General features: G+C 36.4%; 1 protein-coding gene across 1 annotated transcript; it reads right to left on the bottom strand.

The window, feature by feature from the left end:
• Positions 1 to 1865: 1865 nt before the first annotated feature.
• LOC148840863 (serine protease HTRA3-like) lies at positions 1866 to 24561 on the bottom strand. Its single transcript, XM_088918520.1, has 9 exons — positions 23537 to 24561; positions 13917 to 14016; positions 13390 to 13612; positions 9104 to 9298; positions 8487 to 8519; positions 7188 to 7302; positions 5251 to 5308; positions 4008 to 4103; positions 1866 to 2737 (listed from the first exon to the last, which is right to left on the bottom strand). Exons 1-9 carry the CDS (start codon positions 23943 to 23945, stop codon positions 2569 to 2571), a joined length of 1398 nt encoding a protein of 465 aa, XP_088774646.1. The 5' UTR covers positions 23946 to 24561; the 3' UTR covers positions 1866 to 2568.
• Positions 24562 to 26370: the final 1809 nt, after the last annotated feature.

Genomic DNA, 26370 nt, shown 5'->3' with positions numbered 1-26370 from the left:
AATGAGTGTGGTGTTAGATACTGTATGTACTTGTAGGTGTCGAGCGAGCTCTGTTTCAAGGGAGAGAGCCTGGTGTGGATGATTGCTGAGGGCGGTCAAGGGAGCTGTGACCAAGAAGGTTACGCAGATTATGTGGTCAGAGATATGAGATGATGGGGCAGTCAGAAAATACTTTTCTTTTGCCTCGTCTACACTCCTGGCTTTTGTTCTCCTATGCTACTGTATATACAGTAATCTCTGGTGACTCCCCTGTCTTTCTCAAACCCAAAGAAAGGCTCCACAGCCGAAACGTTGTGTTTCCTTTCTTCTCTTCTCTTTTCAGCATGGAAAAAAACTTCACTTGATTAATTGTAATTGTAACATATACACCTGACCTGCATAGGTCCAAGATGTGTTATGTGACTGTGATGGTGGGTGACTGGGAGGCCGAGTATTGCTGTGCGATCACCGCCTGCTTAAAGTCTGTGGGCACTGATAGGAAGTGCTGATAGGAAAAAGTGTTTCCCTATTGCCAGACAGCTTTTTGGCAGTGAGTAAATGCATTTGCCTTTGAAAACAATGAATGGGGTTCAGTTCCCCAGCACACACTGTCTTGCCTGTGGCAACAGACTGAAAACACATGGCGCTGTTGTTGTAATGCAGACTTCCCCAGCCCCTCCTGAGAGTTGAGAAAAAGATTTTATCTGTGTTGTGTGGTTCCTTTACTGCAGAATGATTGGGCTTAAGAGCCTGGAGAATATTTGGGAGCATAATAACATAACAGAGTCGGAAACTTTGGCAACTGTTCTTATGAAGCAGCATAATGAGAGATTTGTAGTCCACTGAAAATCTATATATGAAAAGTAAACAAAGTTTAGATATACAATTTTTAAAAGTTTATTGTAAAAATTACTTCGCAGGATTTGGGGTGTCCTGCAATATGTTACATGTTAAGTGCATGAATTATTAATCTTTATACATTTGTTTAAATTACCTTTGAAAGGCTACACCTGCTGTAGATTTGCATCAAATATGTCTCTATAATCTATATTTGCAAAGCCAATCCAAAGGGTCAGTAAACTTTATTTCCCCAGTGTGCCACGCTCAGGTAGATGGTACAAGAGGACAAGTGCAACATATTATTCTCAAGAGGGCATATTTTCAAAAATACAATGATATTTTGTAAAGCTTCCCAAATAAAAACCACCCATTATCAGAAAGCCAACACTGGTTAGTGTTGCAGCAAAATGGAGCTGATTCCAGAGGCACAAGGGACAACATGGGAACACACCCAGGATGAGATGTCCGTCCATTGCAGAGCACACACAGGCACACCAATTAACCTAACCGCCATGTTTTGGGAAGCAGAAAGAAACCAGAGCTCCACAACTTGAATATCAACATGGACAAGAGGAGGTGCTCCAGGCTGGACTGAAGCCCTTTCTTCAGTTCTGGGTCCTACAGTAGTTTAGTTCAGAGCTGTGAGGTACAGTAGCTGGCCTAACCACCAGGCCACAGTGCTGCCCATGTTTAGCCAGCCATGGTAATTCATGTTTTATACTACATACAGTATCCATCATTTAAACATTCAAAAAATGAATATTTCACTTCTGATTTTAAATGTAGTTACAGTAAATAACTGAAATTTGATCCAATTTAAAAAACCTACAGAAAAAGGTTTGCTTAAAAAGCAACAGCTTAATTTTCTAACACTGCCTCTTCTGATTTTTAAAAAAATTGTGGCTTGTAATTGGTATTATATTTTTTGGATAGAAACTACCATTTACTTCTTTTCCTTTTTCATAAATATATCCATTATATACTGTATGCTTGAGAATTACTTATTAGCTGAAATGTTTAGATTAAAAAACATCAGATAACAATAGTTTTAGGAATTGTTAACTTTTATTCAACACTGGATGCAAGCAGTAAACATACAAACTGGTGGTATGATGGCTCTATAGTCTTCAGCACAAGCTTGCCTTAATGAAAACAGAAAAATTTACTAGGCGTAAATCACCAACTGATTTTTAATGAACTCACAGTATGCTGCTGCATCAGTGGTATAAGAATTATTCAGTGACATACTGCCTTTACAAAAGATAAAAAGAGTCCATCTGACCGGCAGCTTTTGTTTAACTCATAATGACCATTAAATATTTCTAAACATTTTAGGTTTCCAGAACCAGCGTCATTTTTGTTTTGTATATATTCAAAAGGTATGGATGAGGTTTCATTGATATATAATGTACTGTATTATCCTAATAAAGAGATATCAACCTACTACAGTACATTTTTTTAACTACATCAACATGCTACTTCTGTCATGTTATTGCTAATATTGTGGTATTTTTTATCGCATAGTGTGTAAAGTCTTTTGAATTAATTGGTGACATTGAAGAAACAGGGGTTAGAATGTAAAACTGGATTCATTGTAAAACATGTAATCATTGATGTCCAGATATACTGTCCCTAAGTCTATGAAACTGCTAGATGAACACAGATGGACACATCCAGCTTAGTCTCTACAGCTCACTGCAGAAGGCCCAACAAATGGTCTACCCAGTTCCATATGGCTGTGGTCCTCTTTCATTGCATTATGATATCAGGCTCAATGTTGAAAAGCAAGTCATCATTTCCTCTGCGCACTTCAAGAAGCAGTGGTGATTCGTTCATTAGGGCTTCTTGCAAATCACCAGTTGACAACAATGGGCGTCCATTCAGTTTAACAATGATATCGCCATCTTTGATCCCACCTCTGTTACAAACAAAGAAAACAGTTTCAGGAAGGTATAATCAACAGTAACATTTACCTTTAACAGCATTAAAGGTAATATATAATAAGATACTTATTCCAACCTTTCAATTATGAATTTTGTTGGAAGTTTGCACTTGAACTTATTTACTGTATATTTTCAATATTAAAGGGTCTGAATACTTATGCAATCAATGTATGTCAATTTCTGATCTTTATCTGCATTTCTCTGCTGACATTTAATTTATTTCACCCATAAATTTGTTTACTTTGCATATGCAAGTTTTGATTGAAAATATTAAATGACAAATGTGTATACATAATTTGTAATTCAACAAAATGTTGTCAATATTAATTTGCTGTTTCATTAGAAAAGAAAACTTCAAACATTAGTTTGTCCATACTTTAAAGTAATTCCATATAAAGCAATACATAATTCCCAATAATGATATGAAATACATTTTAACTCCCTCTTTTAATTCTTAACTCTCTTTTAAGTCTTAGACTACATTTATAGTACATCCCCTATTACCCATAAATTATACCTGAACAACTGCATAAAGTGCACAAAGTGCTATTGAAATAGCAAACATTTTACCACATTTTTAGATCTGAAATCTGAAACTTTGAAACTTTATTTAAATTTTGTCCACACTGGAAACATATTTTATGTTGGTGTTAATGAACATACTGTACTCACGTTTATTTTGCAAAAATGAAAACAAACTCAAGTGTTGGTAAGCATGAATTAGTGTTATTAGGATGAATATTACAAATTGACATCATTGTTGATTTCCACATCAACAAAATGTACTGTTTTGCCACGATTAATTGAAAACATGTAAAATTACTGGATTTTTTTCACACATTTTTTTCTTGGTGCACTTAGTTAAATTTGTAGCATCTATCTGTTCAGTGAATCAAGACTCCCCAGCAAATGTGTCTAAAGAATGACACATTTAAAGCATTTACTTGATCAATCCACAAACATGTTCAGCTATTTTACACATTAGAGAAGAGCATTCTGATTTAAAGAGGCTTCAGTAGGGAAAAGATACAAGTTAATAACATCTATTTATTTGCATATCTACTGAAATTCAAGTTTGTTAAACTATGTACTGTAGTACACAGTAGTAAAAAACACCCCAAAACACACAAAACACTTAATATACTGCCTTGAAACACACTTTTCCTTAGGTAAAACACAAAAACAAAAAAAAAATCTATATAAATATTTATTAACTCGTAGATAAGCATTTTTGGGTGCACTTACTTCTGAGCTGGGGAATTTGGCACAACTTCATGCACATAGATGCCACTACTCACATCCGGGAAATCAGAGTCCTGCTGCTTCAGTTCCTCAACCAAGCTATAAAAAACAGACAATCAATTATTCAGAAGGAAGCCACCTGGTAACATCCTGTTTAAAAAACAAATAATTCTAAGTCTTTGGATATTGAAACTTAGAAAGTAGTCGAAATTAAGATGCAAATATCTACAATGTTTGGCAAGAATAGTACAGTATATACTGTTCTTCATGATGTGTGTGAAGGTATTGTTAAGAGTTTGTTAGTATGAATATCAGCAATCCCCTGAGACGTACAGTATGTTTACAACAGTGATAAAATCTTTTGAAACTAAAATCCTTCAATACGACACAATAAACAATGAATCTGTCAGTACAGCCTAATAAGAAAATTTTCTTTTACAAGCACTCTGATATCTTTCACTGCTTTCTGTGCCACACACTTCATTCTTGTAGAAAGCAATTGGTATCTTTGGATGCAAAACATCTGCATTTCATTCTTTAAACAGAAACAACATAATATAAGTATGCTTTCAGTGGTGTAGTGCTGAGTCACTTGTGAGGCACTGAAGAAAGACTATAAAAAAGAGCAAACACAGCTGTTTAAACAGCCCTCACTTCTCTTGTCAGTATGAGAAAATAAAATACATGGCCTAATTGAAAACCCAAATAAAATCCAGATTAGAATATACAGTAGAATGTACTGTGATGTCAACACTTTATCTTTCTCGGCCAAGTTGTTAAGACATGATAACAATACAATGTTACGATCTGAAATGGGGGAAATATGAATTCTTTATTTTATATCATTTTATTTTTTTAATTCAATAACTGACAAAGATTCAAAAACATTTTGTCAATGTTTATTGAGAATTGAGACACTTGAACTGTCCAATATAAGAACTAGACAGTGCAAATGTTTTAAGCTGGTGAAAGGTTTGGAAGTTACATCTTGTACTTCTTGTACATCAAAGAAAGAACAACACTCACAGTGAATGATTTTAGTTCATCCATGGTGATGGTGAATTTAGCTAAATGATTGGATTTATTTGTAAAATGAATTCCACAACATGGATAGATACATCCTTTATAAAAAACTAAATTAAGTGGTCTGTAACAGCAGAATTCAAAACTGACTTTATGGCTTTGTACTGTTGCATTATTACAGACTGTTCAAATGAACATAATTTAATAGGAAAATACTACTCACCCTGGAGTAATAGTAAGCATTCGTATGCCAATAAAACGCTTCTTCACTGCCTTAACCTCTGAAAATAAACAATTTGCATACCACATTGAGTACACATATAATGGTATTTAACAATTTTTCTTTTAAATATATGCATTTCACTAAAATCACTAAATGCCAACAATTTGTGAAATTCATAAAATGAAGACTGTGCCCCTTGCTTGCTGGGATATGCTCCAGCTCCACTCAACCCTGAACTGATAAAGTGGTTAGATAATGGATGGATAAAATGAAGACAATCTGCCTAGATTTCAACCAAAAATAGAAAAGGAATTATCATTTTTATTCGTTTTTAAATAAAAGATGCAGAATCTCTGATACGTGCAGAAATACTTAGGCTATGAGCTGAAGGACGCACATGGAGCAGAAAAAATAGGAATGTGTTGATTCTCTCCACAGCACTAAAATCCTGTTTTAGGACCTTAGAGTATCCTTTATATTTAAGATACCTCAAGCCCCCTTTTTTGTGGTGTTCAAGGCACATTTAACATATTTATCAAGCAGAAATTTCATTGTTTGCACTAATAAACTACTTGCTTCATGCCTGCAGTCAAAAAACATAAAATAGCAAGCCAACAATGTTAAGTTGGATGGATGTTCACTACCCATACTTTCTTATGACCACAGTTTAAGAATATATTCAGAGTTGTGTCAATTAAAAGGTGCAAATGTAGAAAAGGAGAGACTAATTTATTATTTTTTTTCTTTTCACATACTGTATATTACCTATCGTTTTTAGAAACATATGACGCTTAAGCTGTCCAAGTCAATATTCAGTGTGTGTAAACAATATCTTTTTTTATTTTACATTTTATTTAACAGAAAACAAGCAGAAACCTAGATGTGTCAACAACAGAGGTCACTGTAGTAATGTGGGAGGGGTAGTATAAACATTTTCTCCTTCGCAATCTCACCTGTATCAGATCACAATGTCTGAGACTGTGGAAAATAATAAAATCTCCATAAAATATTTTGTTGTACTACAATCAAGATAAAACACAAAGCATGGATTTTGGAAACAAAAGGCATGAAAAATATGCTAAAAGAGTTTTGTTCATCAGTGCCACCACACAAAAAAACTCATTTGAAACAACTAATGACAACAAAAATATTGTACTTTATGCAAGATTGTCTGCTTGTGTATTGATTTTTAAAGATATTAAATACAATTATGTACAAGCAGTACATCATGTACACAGTCAGGGAAAGTAGCCCTTCTGTTATATGGTATTTTCCTGTTTCATCACTGGTATCAATAGATATGGAGGATAGTGTTTTGTTTAAAACTTATAGGAGCCTTTGCAAAAACAAGCTGTTTTATATTGCTTATATATGTTTTATAAGCGGTTTTCCAAACTCATACATCAGAAAGACCACCGAAACTAAAATTATTCTGCAGCTAGGATCACACATTCTCCCTTCTCTTAACGACAGACTACTGTTCTTTTAAATTTTCTCCATTAATTGGAAGTTTCATTTCACACCTCTCTGCACCCATTCTGACTTCACACCTCTTGATTGGCCTCTCTTTCTGTCCCCTGCTCCCGCCTCTCACTCCTCCTCCCTCCCAACCTTTGTTCTCCCGCTACTTTACCTTTGCCTACTGCCCTGTCTCTCTCACACCTGAAGAAGGCTCCACGGCCAAAACGTTGTGTTCTCTTTCTTCTTTTTCAGCATGGAATAAACCTATTACTTGTTCCTTTGCAGCCTACGCATGCTGACGCAGCTACCCACCTGAACTACTGTTTATATTGTATGTCCATAACCTATCAACCACTTGAAGATGTTGAGAAAAAAGAAGGGATGTAGACTACCTCACAAAATGTTACAAAAGATATTACTTAGTTATTTAAACTGATAGCCTTTTCCATCACTGTATTAGAAGCAGACTGTATTACCTTTGCTGTGTTTGTCATGGGATTCATTGAGGAAGCGAGTAATCCGATCAGAAGGGATTGCAAAGGAGATTCCAGCTGTGACTTTTAAGGTATTGATTCCAATTACCTCTCCATCCTAGAGCAAAGAGAAAATGTATTATTCAATATACAGTAGCATCTTCCAATAATAAGCGCTATAATAAAGATTAAGGCTATAGCAGAAACTTAAATTTCTGTTCTATCTGATATTCCTTTTACATTTGTGTCAGTCTATTCTTAGCTAGATCCAAGTAGAAATATTTGTAGTTTAATGGGGAACTGCAGTCCCAGTTTCTCAGACCGGTTATTAAATATTGGTAACAAAAAGAATGAAAGTATCACACAATTTTACAAGTTCCGAATGAAGCACAAAATCAGCTTTGTGAAAGCACTGTATAGTCCCCATGTTGTTGAAAACCTCTGATCTTGCCAGAGGCGAGAGAATTTGCATGAATTGAAAAACGAAGTGGCCCTTGCTGCTCACTAGTTACTGTAATGACTAAGGTAGTAACATGTACTGTATGAGCGAATAATCAGATTGTGCAGCAGAAATTTTAACACAACAGAAATGTTCCAATGGGATCTGCATGCAGAGTTAGCAATTTGTATTTGTTGGAAAATCCGTCTCAAAGTCGAGAGTTATATTTCTATTGGATTAAAAAAACTGTAGTAATAAACTTCCCTTTTTTACAATGTAATAAGGCCACGTCATGTCACCGGATGTTTTGTTGCCGGAATTACAGAATACGGCGCTGTGCATACCTGCAAATTGTGCCTATTTTGTGATGCAAATTGGAGGTTTAACACATTACTGTGTACATTTTACTTTCATTGTGGTTTGAAATGCTCTCATCAATACAGATTCTTTCTTGCCCGAAAATATAAAAATAGTGTTGCAGTTCCCCTTTAAGTCTTTATTGGATACTTCTTATTTACAAAGGAAGAACAGAGTATAAAATATATTAAAGTACCTTATTCCTAACTAAATAAATTAACAAGACTTTGAGAGAATGACAGTGTGAGCAGCCCACTTAATCCTGAATAGCAGGGAGCAAGATTGTTAGTACATCACTGAAATGTCAGAGATGGGAAGCACTTCCTCCTGGCATCTATTGAAGTGCAATGCATGATGCACACATTACAACTTTGGTTTAAACCATGTTGGGAAATAATGCAATTCTAATGTTAAAAACAAGGTTTTCTGCAATGTTGCAAAATTCAATTAAATTTCATACAAATATAATTGACTCAAAATCAAAGCAGTTAATCATTTTTACTTACTAGGTTTACAAGAGGTCCACCTGAATTTCCATACTATTTATGAAAAAAGGAAAAAAAAAGGTAAAATAAATGGAGAAAAAGGCTGAATTGATTTGACAAATGTATAATGAAGGATATTACAAAATTCATACATGAGCAAATTTTCATTACATTAAACCAATAACAAAACTTTTAAATCATGTTTGCATTTTAGTGGAAGCTTAAAAAGTGCCTGTTCTATTTTGTTCTACTTAAAATCCTTATGAATAACTGCATTATGAAGAAGCAGCCAGGTTTGCAAAGTCACAACCTTCAACACAAAAAAAGGCATTTCAACAGTGAAGTCTAGTGTATGAATTAGTCCTTCAACATCAGACTCAGCACTTCAGTCATTCTAAATAAGAATGGAAAAAGATCTGTAATAATATATATCTATATAATATAAATAAAATAAACAGCAACAGTAGTCTAAGATGAAAGACAAAATTGACTATAATACAGTACATTCTGTCATTCAGGCCAAAAGAGATGCTACGGTTGCAAATGATCTGTTTCTCATTTTCAATTCTCAAAAAACGCAGAAAGTATGAACATCAAATTTCTAGACACGACTCGGGTTGTGTATCTGTTGCCCGTACATTGATGATTGCATCTGTCTGAATGTAGTCCATGTCGGAGTCCCTCAGGCCCAGCTCCTTTCCATCTCTCTGAGCCGTGCTCACGATCCCTGTAGTCACAGTGTTTTGCAAAGCGAAGGGACTTCCTATGGCAACAACAAATTCCCCAGGTCTGAGGTCAGCTGACTGGCCCAGTAACAACACTGGCAGCTTTTTCTGTCAAACAAAGGAGTATTTGGTTAAGCGAAATCAAAACAGAATGCCGGAAAGACATGTACTGTAAAGAGTAGTAAATGGCAAAAAATACATCTCCTTAGCAGAGCAACTAAACCTAATTTCACTCTTGAAATTTGACACAGCTAATTATTTTTACTTAATTACTATTTCTCTACTTCCCATACCCTTTTGGATCTATTTACCTTATTTCTGAAAGAGATCAAGGAAAGTGATGCAGGGCCTTTGTACTGTACCTGTGACATGAAATTCAAAACACTCAAACACACTCATGGCTAAGAACACAAGCCTTAGACAGTGAGCACATTGCCTTTCTGCACTGGGAGTACCACTGGTAAGGCAAGACTAACACTGCATTTCATAACGACAAGGGTAATTAAGAAGGCGTGCCCAAAGGCCAATGATGCAAATGTCATACCAAAATATTATAATGTCTAACAATCATCTATTTCCAGGACTTTGCTTCACGTTGAAGGCCATGGAATTCTCAGTTACTCTTGCATTTCACCTCTCAAGACGGACTCACTGGCACCCTAGTGCCAATCCTTTAAAAGATCTCATTGCCTTCTCAATGCATTTTTTAAGAAAGGCCTTAGCTGAGATGTATTGAACTGTACCTTATTATAGTACCTGTAATGTGGATACTTAAATAAAGCTGTAACTACATATTATTTAAGAAACCGGGTAAAGAGTATGAATAAATTTTGATTTTGAATGTTTGATAGGATTTTTATGTTCCAGCTGGATCATGTTAAGCCTTCTAAAAGATTTTGATCCAACTTATAGGAAATACTCCTTGACTGTCTACCCTCAATATAAACCAAATGGCCTCTTTTTTAGCTCTCATTTGGAAACGATGCTAAACACCAATACAAGCAAAAGCCAAGTGAACTCCCTATGTAGTTCAGCCAAGCCACAGAAGTGCTCCTAGCAGCCAATGCTTGAGGAAAGTACAAATGAAACACTTTGCATTTTGCCTAATACATCAAAAACATGAATGTAACAACAGGACTTCTGGTATACTTAGTTGACATGTTTGACATGTCACGTATGCAGAATCAACTCATTTAATTTTGTCACATTTAGAGAAAAAAGACTGTAAAAAATCTCTTTTTTACAAGCGAACTGCAACTACTGTCACGGATGTCGGATGAAAAAGACCCATATGCGTAGCGGCGGGATTAGCCCAAGCTCAGCAGTTCAGGAGACGTATAGAAACCTATGCCCTCAGGCAGCAGACGTGGGGCAACCTGGTGCTAGGCGGGTCTCAGGACACCCGAACAGCAATGCTAAGCGAGGGTGAATGAGATACCCGGAAATATATAGTCCCAGAGAGAGAGAGAGACACCGGAAGGACAGCAAAGCACAGGAAACTAGGGACAGGACAGAGTAGGACCGCCCTCTGGCTGCAGCAGGCATGGCAACTACTCCATAACTAATCTGCTCATCTAGTTTTGTCATATTTAGAAAAAATGTCTTTTTACAAGCAAACTACTTTTTTCAATTAAAAATTATAATAATATTTCACCAGAGCAGTCTTTCATTTGCATTTATACTATATATAGAGTTAAGGCTAGAACACTGATTTCAGTAATTCAGGACAAATCCTATTAAATATGACAACATGACAAATATAAAGAGATACCTGTAGTTAATATTTTAATCTTTGATGTTAATTCACATGGTTAAGGAAATGATTACCCTGACCATAAAGTTAAAGCTACTAAAACCCCAAAACAGGTTTCAAGGAACCCCCAAAACACAAATGTTGATTTCCTCAATGATGTTGCTATTGGCACTTGAGCTTTGTTTGATCAAGTTGGTTCAGAAATGCAAGATTTTGGAGCAACACATATTTGAGAATGTTTGCCATAGCATGGATTGAATGAGAAGCACATATGAAGCAGGTGATGAGTCAAGTCAAAGAACAAGTAGTAGCAGAACAGGTCTGTTGATATTGGAAATCTGGTGGGCTGCGTAAGATGTTGTGCTGACCCAGAAGGAGTAGCCTGAGATCAATTATATTAATGTAAAAGAAAAAAAAAAAACTGATAGTGAGTTACCACTTGTTTGCTACAACAGAAGAGATGAGGATAGATTCTATACAGAACCCACAAAAGAAGAAAAGTAATCAGCTAAAGAGATGTTCTTGAACTGATGATCCTGAAACAATACTTTCTAAAGCGAAGGTACTAAGGATGAACAGGGATACAGCACACTTGAGAAGCCACAGGTACAAGACTTGTGGGGAAGGGAAGTTGAGAAAAGTGGCAAGGGCTGACACAGTACCAGTTGGACACCAGCAGAGGGTTTAATAGAGGAGGGATAACCTATTTTTGCAGCTGCCTGTGCCTTGACCATAGCATGGCAACAGGGAGAGCAAGGGCTGTGAAGATCATACCAATACAGATGCTGTGCCTTCACACCCTTGAGTAAGAGTGAGGATTTGGGAAGGGGAGAGACAAAAGATAGACTAAAGCCATACAGTAGGTGCACAGGGTTAGATGCTCAACTAGAAATGGAAAGAAGCAGTGGAGATAAGTAAGTCTATAAAAGAGAGGGGAAAAAGGAAACAGGAGGAATGGGAGAAGACACTCCAACCAACAAGGGTGACAACATCAGGAAAACTGGAGAAAGAGCTGTTAATTTGGTAGGTGCTGGAAGCCAGCTCTTTTGTTTGGAAAGGTTCATATCAAAGAGCTGCTTATTTGAGAAGAAGCAAAAAAGTAACTCCTGTCCTGACTTGGAACAGATGACTGGTGGTAGGATCAGTTGAAAGTGCAATGTGAGGAGATGATGAGTGGAAATGAGTGGTGCAGGAATGAGAATGATAAGGTCTATCAATACACAGTCTAAGAGACATCTGCCTTTGAGTAGACTGAAATGCAGTGTGCTAGGAAACTTGCGAGCATAAGTAACGCAGCAGGTGAATATATATATATATGAACAAGTAATAGGTTTATTCCATGCTGAAAAAAAGAAGAAAGAGAACACAACGTTTCGGCCGTGGAGCCTTCTTCAGGTGTGACACCTGAAGAAGGCTCCACGGCCGAAACGTTGTGTTCTCTTTCTTCTTTTTTTCAGCATGGAATAAACCTATTACTTGTTCCTTTGCAGCCCACGCATGCTGACGCAGCTACCCACCTGAACTATATATATATATGTAGGATAATGGAAATGCAAGATTACAATTTGACCTCTTCCCAAACATATGTTTAACAAGCCCACAAGTGATAAAAGAGAATAATAATTCAATATCATCATTATATAGTAATATGTTTTTCCTGCATTAACAGTACACATAACTGCTTATCCAATTTTGGGTCACGATGGCCCAGAGCCAATCCCAGGAATCACTGAGCACAAGGTAGGATACGCCCTGGACGGGATGCTGTGTTTTATTACAATTAAACCTAAAATGGTTAGCATATAGCTTCTTTAAATTCAGTTTGTCACACTTTGAATAGGTGTTGATTTAGCATTGAGATTACACAGGTATCATCATTAGGCTCATTTTCTTTTAGGCACTATCTTTCTAGTTAGCTTTAACCCCTGAACAACAAGTTTAGCACTGACCAGAGGCTATTCCTTTTGCAGAGAAGTGAAGTGGGCTGCTTTACTGTTTTGAATTGTAGGTCATTAAAATATAATGACGTGCCAGGATTTCTCCTGCCAAACTATTGCTTCTCTAGTTTTCTAGCAATTAAGATGACAGCTTAAGGTCTTTAGAATACTAAGAGAGTTTTCTGCATCTTTTAGGTCAAACACTTTTTTTTCTCCAGAAAACAAAAAAAAACTTGGAAAAGCTTTCCTTGTTTTTCTTTTGATCCTTGAATTACAAATTCTAATTTACACTGGTAACCTGAATTGAATCAATCTAAACAGCAAAATATTTGCTAGAGCAATTTGAGTGTAGTACCCTACTCATGGTTAAGAAAGCAGCTCACAGCACTGAGCCCAGAGTCTTAATCATTGATCCATGCTTGCCAATAGAATACATTTTGTACATTATATATGGAGAAGATTAATCACTGTTTCTCCTATATTACATTTTTGTGAAAAAATGTGCATACCTGAGGATTAACCTTAATAGTCGCTATATCTGATTTCTTGTCTATATCTTTAATAGTGGCCTCATACGTATCCCCATTGTGCATTTGAACTTTCAACTGCTGCCGACCAGATACAGCAGTTGTGCTTGTGACAACATGGGCATTTGTCACAATGAGTCCCGTCTCAGTCATGATAAATCCTGATCCACTGGACAATGGCACATTACGACCAAACAAAGGATGTCTGAAAGAAAAACAAAGAGGCAAGATATTAACATTAAATGGGCAGTTTTGTTTTGTCTGTGCGTATCACAAAATGGAAATCTATATTGTTAAAATATCACTGATCTAACAGATTAATTTAATTTGTGCATTTCAGTGTATTGCTCCATTGTCCATACTTTCCCATCTCTTAATCTAACAAAATATTTTGAAAACAGTAACACAAGGAGTTTGAGTCTGCTATCAGCAAGAAACAACAATGTCATGTGAAACGTCATTTTAAATACTTTTCATCCAAATTAATGTTTCACCTTTAGAATGCGTACCTTATGAAGAGCTCGATATGCACAACTGCAGGTGCAATCTTCTCTACAACGTCTGCGATGAAATTAAACTTGTACCTTGGGCTGTTGGGATGTTGAGGACCTATACTAGCAGAAAGAATTGTTCATGTTAATAAACAGTATCTCAGCATATCTTTGATGACTAAAAATGGAACTAACACAAGACACGTCACAACAGGTTGTACAAACCAAAAACAGACACTCAGCTCTGGAACATCTGAGTAGGTCCCCTTATATACCAGAATATGCATAGTGTATGTTCACCCTCAAGCTATTTGTTGTGTTTTAACTATGTCACTGTAGAATATAATATAGGTGGCCATACTGTACACCCTTTCATTTTTAAGGGTATACCTGTTTTATACAGTACCCAGCAGCAAACGTAAATCACTCTTCAAACTTGCATCTTCATAGAAAAATGAAGTACAGATTTGGGATATCGACTAAATGTTTTGGCATACTTTCACTCACTGTCTGGGGTGTTCAGAGCCAGCAATTTCAGCTAAATGTGATCCATCAATTTTAGGCAACAAAGGCCCTAGTGTGATGTTCTTTGCAGGAGTACTTAGTCATTACTGAACTCCATGTGTAGTAATTGATGGAAATTGATTAAGTGAAACTCCTGAAAGCTCATCTTGATGTAACACTATTTCAGCAAGACAATGTCCATGCTGGTTGTGTGATGGCTGCTTCCTTACAAGATGAGAATGTAAGTTACACCTTGGACACCCTCCTCACCAGATTTGAGATGCACTGAGCATTTGTGGGATGATATGAGATGACATGTGAAATCTAGAGTTCAGAAACCAACATACAGGCACATGCTTGTCCAGGCTGTATGAGAGGAATGGAATAGAATTCCACAAGACAACACCTTCTATCTGGTGCAAAGCATATGCTGCAGTTGTTTAACATGTGGTGCTTCAACAGTGGCCACACATACTGTACTACCAGCCACAGATTTTCACAACCGAACCCCTGCTGATCAGCCCCCTGATGGCATGTGTTAATTACAGTAGCAAGAACAATTTACCTCAGTCATACTTGTTCAATAAAATGACAATGCACCTGTTATAAAAAAATATAAAATTCAAAATATTTTCCTGATGTGAATTCTCTGCAGTTGCACATAGACTGTTTTATATGCTAAGTACACAAACTGACAAACTATTTTTATTTTGTTAAAATACAGCCAATGCAATCATTGGGTAAAATAAGTACACTGAATAATATTTTTTCTTTTTCATAAAGAAATATATTGTAAAACAAATATATAATTTAAACACATTATGCTTATTTATTGCCCCTATTTTAAACCTATTCTACAAAATAATGTACTACTTATCTATATTTTTTATTCACTCATTATTTCCCATAGCATAGAAAGTTGTTGATTACTTTGATATGGGTTTTTTGTTATCATATCATTGCTTACTGTCTAATAACTTTGGTTCCAGAGACATGCCTAAGTAGGTGTTATTAAGAATGTTTTCCTGTTCTGTTCACTTGCTTGCTCAGGGACAGTATACTCTGTTTTTGACAGTGGAAAAGATCACAAACTATCAAAAGTGGCATCGCCTTAATGTCTCCCTTCCAAATTCTGTTAATAAAAATAATACAGTTCTGTATTTTTAGGAAGCATCCCTGCAGGAGGCAACATGAGGCAAAAAGAGAGCTCTCTTAGCATTTTTGAAAGTACACATACCTGTTGTTAAACCTTCTTAACAGCTGAAAAGCACACTTGAAATATTTTTAATGTAATAGTATAGCATCTTTGCGAGGAATGAGAGAACAATGATTGAGATTGAGATCTCACTATAATTTACTACTGCTACAGTAGTATAAAATGTATTTATAACAAAGTAAAACATACAGTACAGTACACTTTAGGTACAATAGTAACTTGTGTTTATATAAATACCAGTATGATTGTGACCTCAGTTTTAAATATTTACTCTGTGTGTATTGTTAAAGTATGCTATCTGTTCCCCTTTTAGAAAGGATGTGCAATCTGAAAAGAACGTTTTTTTTTCTGTTTTGTTGGGCACACACAAGACAGTTAGGTCTCCCTGCAAGACCCAATACCAATTAATGTACATGTACCTTAAAATAACCAATGGAATATAAACGTCTTTCTGTGTAGACTCACGGATCTTGAAATATTTTGGGTTGTTTTCTGAAAAGGCAATTACACCTACTGTAGTTATTTCCAGCACATAGCATCATGGAACACAGGTTTTATAACAGACTGTTAACTGAATCCTTCTTCAAACACCATTTCCTGTACATTTTTGGCTATGGTTAAGTCATACTCATTCTCTATAATTTTGTGCCTTCATGGTATTTAAGGGTGGTTCCAACACTCTATACCCTCAGTTGGTAGCCAATAGTTAAACTTAACTGCAAAGGTACGTGCACTTTGCAGAAAGGCATCGGCCACTATGTCATTTCAAAATTCTGTTTAGTATATTCACGGCAAAAAATTAAAAGCTTTTTGGTGATACATTTAATCTAAATATCCATCCTTTGTATCATAAGTCCCACTGCAGATTTAATTATACACAAGAGACACTAAAGTGTTTGTGAATGTTTGAGAGTAACGTCTTTGTACAAATGCAACATTTTGACTTCTTTAACAACATTCGTTGCATAGTATTAACACTGACATGATGCTTTAGTGAGTTAACATCTAACACTTCAATGAGGAATTCTGTTCTTTGGTGGACCTCTAGTCATAAGTGAGATAGACCACATGTTGAACAGCAAAGGTTTTGTTAGTTTAAAGGTGATGAAATTCACTGAATATATATATATTAAACAATGTTTTCCATGTTTTAATGTTTTAATTGTTTTGTTGTGAAACTGTAGTTAAAACATACACCCCATGGTTATTTATATTTTAGAGACTATTTTGTCTTTGATTGCTTTGCTTTTTTAACCTCTAAGAAATCATAAGTTAAAGTGTGTAACTTAAATGTCAATGTTTACATTTTTCCACAGCTTGGCTTTGCTTGATGTTCTGCAACAGAAGTATTCAATGTGACTGCAGCTGTGGAAAACTGGCAGAGAAATAAATGTCTGACATTGAATTCTTGGCGTGAATGTACAGTAGTAAAAGGTAAATGTTTTGGTTAGTGCTGGGATTGCAAACATATTTTCAAAATTCCAGCAATTGTATGTATTTTTACTCATGTTTTAAAAGTCAATAATAAAAAGTTACAAGTAAGAAGAACCTATATTTTATATAGCCCCTTCCACGTTACATCACCTCAATAAAACACAAGTGACAGAGACAGTTCTACACAAATTAAAACAGTAAATTGGAAGTGAGAATTTGAAAATGTTAACAGATCTGCCAAATCTCATATGATCTGGAAGGTCATTCCACAGTCCTGTAGCAACAAATCCAAGCCAGAAAGCAGCTACCCAGTGGTCTGAGCATCATGTTGGGAACTGAGAGAAAGCAAAAATCATGTATGTAATAGTGAGTTAATACTTGAGCTAAAATGTCTTTAAAGGATTGAAGCAGTATATTTAATTTTATTCTGAAATCCACAGGGAGATAAAGTAGGTGATACAGTAAATTATCATGCATTTTAATTTGGGTTACAATCTGACCATCTGAGCTCTGAACATGATGCAATTTGCCCACAGTTTTAATCCACCTGTAAACACTGCATTAGCCATTCTGCATCAGACTGGGAAAGATGTGTATGGATACATACAGTACAGTATTATAAAGATGAAATAAAAACACCTTTACGACACTGTAAAACTGAGATGTAAATGCAAGGCTCAGATCAAAAGTGTCCCCAAGATTCCTCATTTCAGTACTTACACTGATTTCAAGAACATAATTGGTTAAACTGAGGCTGAAACATTTGCAGTGTTGCTACAGAGATCCAAGCAACATAACTTTCATCTTGTCAGTTTGTATGTTTTTCCATCCACGTTTTAACATTATGTGTTACAACTGCATGACTAATGGGCAGCGTGGTGGCTCTGTGGCTAAGGACCTGTGCCTATGGCTGGAAGGTTGCCAGTTCAAATCCTGCGGCCAGCAGAGAAATCCTACTCCGTTGGGCCCCTGAGCAAGGCCCTTAACCCCAACTGTTCCAGGGGTGCTGTACAATGGCAGACCCTGTGCTCTGACCCCAAGCTTCTGTGTGTCTAATGGAGAACAAGCTGGGGTATGTGAAAAGACAAATTCCTAATGCAAGAAATTGTATATGGCTAATAAAATGATCTTATCTAATGCCAAATTACAAACAACACAACACTAAAATGAAGGCTGATGCCATACTGTACTTGTAAATCTGAACCAAACATTTATAAAAACCATTAAGTGATGAAAAGAAATGGAGAAAGAACAGTTCTGGGGTATCAAATGTGACATTGTTGAGAAGGAGCAACAGCCAATTTAAGCACACTATTTTCTATCAGGAATATTTAAGCCACGACAAAGCACTTTCAGTACTACCAGTTACCTTTTCTAAACCATGCAACTAGAGTTGCCTTAAATTTAAGATTACATAAGTATTCACAGAATTGGAATTACAAGATGCAATTTGACTCCAGTAGTTAATTTCAAATTTTAGAAAAATGAATGTGCAACAAGGTGACAAGGTGGTGGAAAAGAAGTCAGGTGGCAGGAGTAGCATCCTCTCTCAGACTGGTTAGTTAGTTCTCTGCTACCATTTGCAAGACTTCTGTCCTGTGGCATCCCTGGCAGAGGTGAAAACCTCTAGATACTGAAAACCCTCCCTTGGTGTAATTTTCAGAAAATAAAGCTCTAATTAGGGGATGCCATCTGAGTTCATCCTCAGTGCACAACTGTCACAGGAAACCATCACCAGTGAAGCAACCAGCACTGGGCGGGACCTGCAGGACATCACCACGGCCTGCCAGCTTAGAGACTTGTGATGTACTGTAAATACACTACAAGTAGTCCTGCAGGTTCATTGGAGGTTAGTTCCTATAGCTAAGGCAGCACCTCCGAGCTATCATAGCCAGTTTCTATAACTGTGTACTAATTGATTCATGTTAACCCATGGAACTGCTTTACCTGCTATTAGGAAAAATTAAGATAAGGTTTCAAATGCATTAGACCACAGGCTCTTCTAAAGCACTATTCAGATCTGATTCCAAGAGGCAATGAATAGTGAAAAACAGGGTTCTAATATTACTTTACCCTTCATCAACTGGCTTGCCAAAAGCAGGCCTACTGTAGTATTACTATTGGACTACTGGTGTTTCTTGAAGACTTGTAAATGAACAGATAGGCCTGTGTTTCTCCATCTACGTTCATATATTCTTGAGATTTCACAGAGAGAATGTGGTTGTTGTACCGATAGGATTAAAATATAATTAAATCTCTTTTTTCCACAACTATCTAAAATGCCATCAGCGCTGTAACTGTAAAGCATAACTGACTTCAGAAATCTATAGACAGAAGTTCAGTGACATGGGTATTTTGAATTAACAGACCAGCTGTAGCAAAACCTAATAGCACACCTAGTTTTGTGTTAGTTAATAAAACTAACCACCAGTCTAAAATACAAGGTTTTACTGTTGAAGAGTGCTGTTTTAATTATATCAATACGTAATGCTGACAAATCAAATTCGAAAAACATTTATAATCTTCTTACTATTGCAGTGTTACAGTATGCTTTTACTGCTGAATGTTTTATTGTCACACAGGGGAATCAAATCTTCCTCAGTGTCAATAGCTTGAAGTGAACTTACTATGAATAATGAATCCAGCTGATAGAACAAGTAAAATTAAACTATGAAAAGTAAGTTAATTTCTAAAAAATCTGAACTGATAATGATGCCTTTGCTTGGATCCTGTGTAACCACAGTACTGTATATAAAATTAAAGGCAAACGTTTACCAAGTTTATTTTGTTGCATAGGACTGTGAATAAAACACTCCGATTGTAGCTAGTTTCCGTGTCAAAAAACACTCAGGGCTTTCTCACAGACTTCATGGACGACTGGGAATCAGACTGGGCTGAGCTTGTAATTTTACCAGTCACCCGTGTCAAGGAATAAGCAAGTCTGACAGCTCATGACTACCATGTCTCAAGGGAAGATCACAGGCATTTAATTCAGAATCAAAGTCAAACTCAACCACAAAAACATATACACATCTATTTAACCAGTTTCTAGTGTTGCCTGATGCCTTTCATTATTGGGAGTCAGTGAATGTCTATAGCTTTGTATTGGTCACTCGAACAGTCAACAGTCAACTTTATGTTCTCAAGTAATTATGTTTAGATCTGAAAATTGGTGGTACATGAGTATTTTCCTAAGGCCTCTGTTGTCAGGATTTGTATTAAGATTGATGGAGCTTAAACACATACGTATTATCTTTACTAAATACTGTAGGTTAGGGTAAAAAAATAATGAAACTAAAACATTACATCTTTAAATGTCAGAACTCTTGAACGTACATTGTGACCCCAAATGTCAGTCAGGATGTTTTTTTTTTCCAAATTATGTCCTATTAAAACCTTATACAATCAACCTACATTTATCCTGTGCAATAATCTAGGAAGCAAGGTAACAGAAGGGGTATACTATGAAATGGAAAGGTTTATACCTCTTACAACCTTGCCTTGATAGTATTTGTAGCCTGCAAGTCAGAACTACAAAAACCAGGATGCTGTGAGACACCTGGGAGCCAATTATTGGTTTCAACAGGCTGATTGTTCAAAGTTATTTTCCATTGCCTCTGGAGCATGTATGTTTGTATCTGGGTGTGGCAAACTTTCAGGTCTTTTTTGGAGACCAGTACCATTTTGTTGGATATAAGCTCAAAGAAACTGAACGGTTTACTTAAAGGTTGCTATAGGTGAAGTTTTGTCATTTAAATTAATGTTTCTTTGACAGGTATTAGGTTATAAGATTAGGGAACTGCCCTTTCCAATTCATATGAGACCATGGAATACAACAGGAAGTTACTCCGTTTCCATGTAAGAGGACAGAGGACTCACCCGTAGTGTTTGGTCATAGCATATTTGGGTCAACCTGCTTGGCTGACCAACCTCCTGACTGTAGGACTCATACAGTAAGAAATGAACTTAAGGGGTAGCTGAAAAGGTGGAGGAGAGATCCAAAGATGAGTAAGAAGGAGAAAAGGCATATGTATAGTATTTACAGGTTCCTAACATAGTAAATGAATGATTACAATTTAAGAATCAGGAAATGATTACATTTCGGAACAGCTGGGAAGAACTGAACCTAGCTTATGTCGTCTCTCCCAAACTTGATTGTAAAACCAATGATGAAATCTAACACTTTGAAGACACTTTGGAATTCCATTAACTTCCTAATTAAATGCTTTTTTCCATACTTTAAGAAAATGCTGTATCAGTCTGACACTAAATAATCTACCCAATTTCTCCAAGAAGTGCACAGTTGGGTTAAAATAGTTAAAAAGATTACAGGGTTACAATTCCCATTGTAGAGGGAAGAGAGACTCAAAATGTAGTCAACAAAGTCTGCCATCATCATCAAAACGTTGACTCCAAAAGTTTGCAATTACTGTGCTGTTCAAAAACAACGTTTTGCCAGCACCACCAAAAATGAGAAAATCGGACCTTTCCATTATATTCAGCAGGTTGTTGCCCAAGTTGGTTATATAATCATGTAAAGGAACAAGAAAAGGTTTATTCCATGCTGAAAAGAAAAGAAACACAACATTTCAGCTGTAGAGCCTTCTTCATAATCATGTAGCCTGGTCACATTGAAAAATTGTTATAACAATCATAGATTACTATATTGTTGGTTATGGGTCTTTCATTACATCTAGATTCATTAGCACAAGTAATTAGAGTCCTAATTATAACTAACTGGCACAGGCATACCTCTGATTGCCTAATCTGCCTTAATAAATTGTCTTGAGAGACCTGAGCATAAACAACACCAAACAGTTTGCTCTTACTTCATTAGATTTCTCATACTGTCAATCATAGTTGCTGCAGTCTCTTTGAATCTGATGATCCTGCCATTGGATCATTACGCACAGTTCACCAGATATGCATCAATCACAGATACTTTCTGACAGGAGAATGTGTTCCTCCTCTGGGTCACTGAGATTTGGCCACAATGCAGTGTGATTGAAACTGGTAAAACCATGGGTGTCGTATGCATGCAATTATCATCTATTTCTTATGACTTTAAAATCACCGTATGACTTACCATCTAAATTATACCATCAATAGTCCTACTTACTAGTGAGTTTATTATATGATTAATCTTTTATACACTGACAGACAAAAAAATAAAGGTAACATTTCCCAGGAAACAAACACAAATTGCTGTTTAACACCAAAGGGCATGGTTTTTCAGATGAAACTTTTACCAATTGTGCTGTTCTTTGCTGAACTCTGAAAACAGTAAAGCTGTCTGGGACTGAAAAAAAACATTCCTGTCAACTGCAGGAAATGACAGAGGCATTTTAGCTACCACACTCAGGGTGCAGCAGTAATAGAAGAGACATTGTAGCCTTGTTGGCGTATGGTAATGAATAACTGTAACTGCTCAGTGGCACAGGACAGGGTTCAAGCTATGCTTGCTGGATAGTTGTCATCCACTGGGCAGAATGACAATCTAGAAACTTTGAGGGGTTTGTGCCACATGTCTAACAGCTGTTATTATAGGATGTTGAAGGTGTGGGCTGAGAGCATGAATTGGCAGATCATGTCACCCTTTGACAGAGTATCAAAGGAGAGCATCTGTGCAAAAACTCTACTGGGTAGCAATGAAGCACAAAGTTACATCCAGTGCAAATCTGATTTTTGCACAACAGAAACATTGCCTTACTTTCAGTATTCAATGCATTTGTATTTTACACAAATAGTCAAGAACGCATTATTCTTATAGTCTTATTTTATGCCAATCTAAAAACAAAATCTTGATGTAAACACATTTTTTATCTGCAAAACAACACAGTAGAAACACTTATAGTTAATAAAGCAAGAGGTTGCCCTGTTCCAAATCTTAGACAACCTGCCAATTCTCCTCTGCAATATTAATAAGGAATTATGAAGTGAGATAATTTTCAAAGGTTAAATGGAACTTATTAAATATCTTGTAAATCTGTGAATTGGCAGACCTCTCATAAAATGTTTTCCTCTAACTGCCAGTAAACTGCGAGTTTATCCAGAAAAGCGCTATATAAGTGTAAGCAATTATTATTTTTAAGCGCTTTGAGTGGAGTGTCCAGAAAAGCGCTAGATAAGTGTAAGCAATTATTAATTATTATTATCACCATGTATTTCAGATACTGTATATGAAAGACATTTTAAGTATATAGATCGAATATTATTGTTATTGCATTAATCTTCATCAGAGATAAACTCAGATATGAATGCAGTTCTTATTCTTTTCAGTGCTGACTTACTGTACTACTGAGAAAACCAAAAGGTTTTGTCATTTTTAAACAGGATTTTTAGTAACAGAGCCTTCCAGTCAACTCATTTAATAAACCATTTTTTGCAGGAAAAAATAGCATTGAGTCAATCACCAATGAAATTAAAACTAAGAAATCACAAAATCTTGTAGGATATGTCAGGACTTGAAACAAAAAAGACTTACCTGATTCACAGGGTCCTTTCTGAACCTGGATAATCGCTGGCAGTCCTTGCTGCAGAGCTTTCCTGCTCATCGCCTTCAGCTGGCAAACATTGCCGTAAGTTTTCCCGTCGTTGCCACAAACCTTATAGGCTAGCTTGCATTGACAGACCCCCTTTGCCAGGCGCTTTCCTGCCGGGTGCTTGCACTCAAGACCGTCTCCGCAAGGCAAGTCATCCTTGCGCCCGCAAGGGTCTCCTTCGCCGTGGGCGCACACCAGGCAGCAGTTGCATCGGTCGGGAACATAGCCGCTGGGGCAGCTGGGGCTCGGGCACCTACTCACATCGCAGCGCGACGGACACTTGGGTCTAGGCTCGGCATCGATAAATTCTTGGATGACGAGTAAAACTCCTCCAAATAAAAAAAGCTTCATTCTTAGTTTCACAATGAATTTGCAAACTAAAAGAATAACCTATAGTACTGAATGTGTCACTTGAAACGTACTGTATGTACGAGAGCAGGGAAAGGGCAGTATATTAAAAAAAATCTCAATTAAAAAAGTTTCAAGTTTACTTGTCTTAAGAGCATAATCTTACCCTTTGAGGTCTGTACATTTAAAGTATATCAGCAAAAGAAATGGTTTAAAATAACAATATCCAATGCTAATGCAAAAGTGCGTTCAAACACCTGAAATAATAAATCATTTGAAGCTAAAACGCTTCTCCAGAAAGGCACGATCGTATTGTTTCAGCAACTGAAAAGTCATAAAGAAAAACACCTGACTCGAGAAAAACGATCAATTCAAACGCTTGCTTGGTTTAAAAATTACACAAAAAGAAGCACAGCTATGTACACCGTTTTACACGAATAGGCTTATGTAAAACGATTCGAGAAGAAAAACTGCTGCGTGTCAGGAAGTTTTATTTGTCCTCGAAGCTGGAGTTGTCTCAGCAGTTAAAACAAACAAAGGCGGACAGCGGTTTTATTTGTATCCTGCCATGAGAACTTTTCTCGGCTAGCGGAGTCTGGAGCTGCCTCTCTGGACCCCTGCGGTCATCATGACTGTAGAAACACAGGAGGAGGAGGAGGTAACACACCGCCCGCAAGATTCTGTTTAAAATTCGCCTGTAGAAAACAAAAATGGAAAGATGACTGTACTGTAGGTCTTTACTTTTTGTGCTGAGGAGTAGCCAACTTTATGCGTTCAACTGGTGAAATGATATAAACCCACAATTTTAAGAGCCAGGTGGCAGTCTTATTTTTTATTGCAATCATTATTGTATGCACTAAATACTATTACTAGTAAAATCATGGTATTAGTAACTATAGGAATAGTGAAATGGGTGGGAGCAGTAATAGTTGTTAATTTGATCATATTTACACTGCAAGTCTATTTTAATTCATGTCCGATATATAGGATAGATGTAATGTAGGGAACTGGATCAGTAATGAATATTACAAAAACATGATCATTAAGTCTAGGAAAAGTACCTGCCTTCCAACTGCTTCAGTTGGAAAACAGAAGCACTAATAAGACATGCTACACAAGTAAAAAAAAAAGATTTATGATCATACTGGAAATTGTAATAGATTAGTTGTTAACACTCAATGCATCCATCCATTTTCTAACTACTTCCTCCAATTCAGGGTCTCAGGGGAGCCAGAGCCTATCCCAACAAGCAATGGGCACAATGGGTACAGAGTACACCCTGTACAGGGGGCCAGTCCATCAAGGGCAGACAGACACGCTGACTAACCTAGTGTACTGTATGTAACTTACGGTATGTCTATAAACCTACAGTATGTCTTTGGTCTGTGGGAGGAAATCAGAGCCCCCATAGAAAACCCATGCAAAACAGGGAGAACATCCAAACACCACATACAGCAGATAGCACCCCAGATTCAGAATTGAACCCAGGGATCCAGCACTGCAAAGCAGCCATGCTAACTGAACAAGTTTTTGAAGATTCAGGTCTACGTGAATTAAAGATGCCTAAATTATAAGCTTTGTTCCCTACAATACTCATAATAGGTAACTAGAATATTAAAAAATTTCATTCATTCCATCAAGCTTTTCAGACTTTGCAATCTACTTAAGCCGTTTCCTCCTTATAGCCAGAGCTCTGTATGTTTCTTTACATTCATATCTCACAGTGCTTATGTGTTACAGTAGATATTACTGAATGTATTGTAAAATATTTTAATTCCCAATATACACTTAAACTACTGGCAAGAATACTATGAAACGTATGCATGTAAACAATACTCTGTATGTCAATGTAATTGGGTTAAATTGGTGTGCAGGAGTGAATTTATAAATGTCCTTTAAAATACTGGACGTTTAATATATAAAATGTCATTAAAGTTCTCATAAAAGATCTGTGTCTATTAAAGCAAGTATTTCAAAGGCATCCTCAAGCTTTCCGTTTCTTTTATTGTGTGTTAAGCTTGATATGACCTCTTGGTAACATCCTGTAGTGCCTTTAGCAAAATTAAATCTGTCAATCTGAAACCACAAATTTAAATTCCTGCTGGTACCAGGAAAAAGCTTGAATTTCATTACTGATGTGTGGCTTTAAAGAACAAAAAAATGATAGTGTCTGTAATGCTTTTTAAAGTTCTGAAAAACTGATGTTTGGATGTGCTTATGTGAAGATTACTTTTAGGGTACATTTAAATTCAGAGTGAATATTTGCAGCAAATATAAACTTCTTCTTGTTCTTGTACTAACTCCATATGCAGCACATACATCACTCTCAATGCTTACAAAATGGCAAAATGATGACTTGTATAAATGGAGTTTTCAAGTGAAGGTTATCTGCTTATTGGTGAGAAAATGCCATATCAAGGTTTGCATA

Source organism: Atractosteus spatula, chromosome 1, assembly GCF_055471065.1.
Source record: "Atractosteus spatula isolate fAtrSpa1 chromosome 1, fAtrSpa1.hap1, whole genome shotgun sequence".
NCBI classification, from domain to species: Eukaryota; Metazoa; Chordata; class Actinopteri; order Semionotiformes; family Lepisosteidae; genus Atractosteus; species Atractosteus spatula.
Note: the sequence above shows the minus strand (reverse complement) of the source record. Positions and strands in the feature narration are given on the sequence as shown.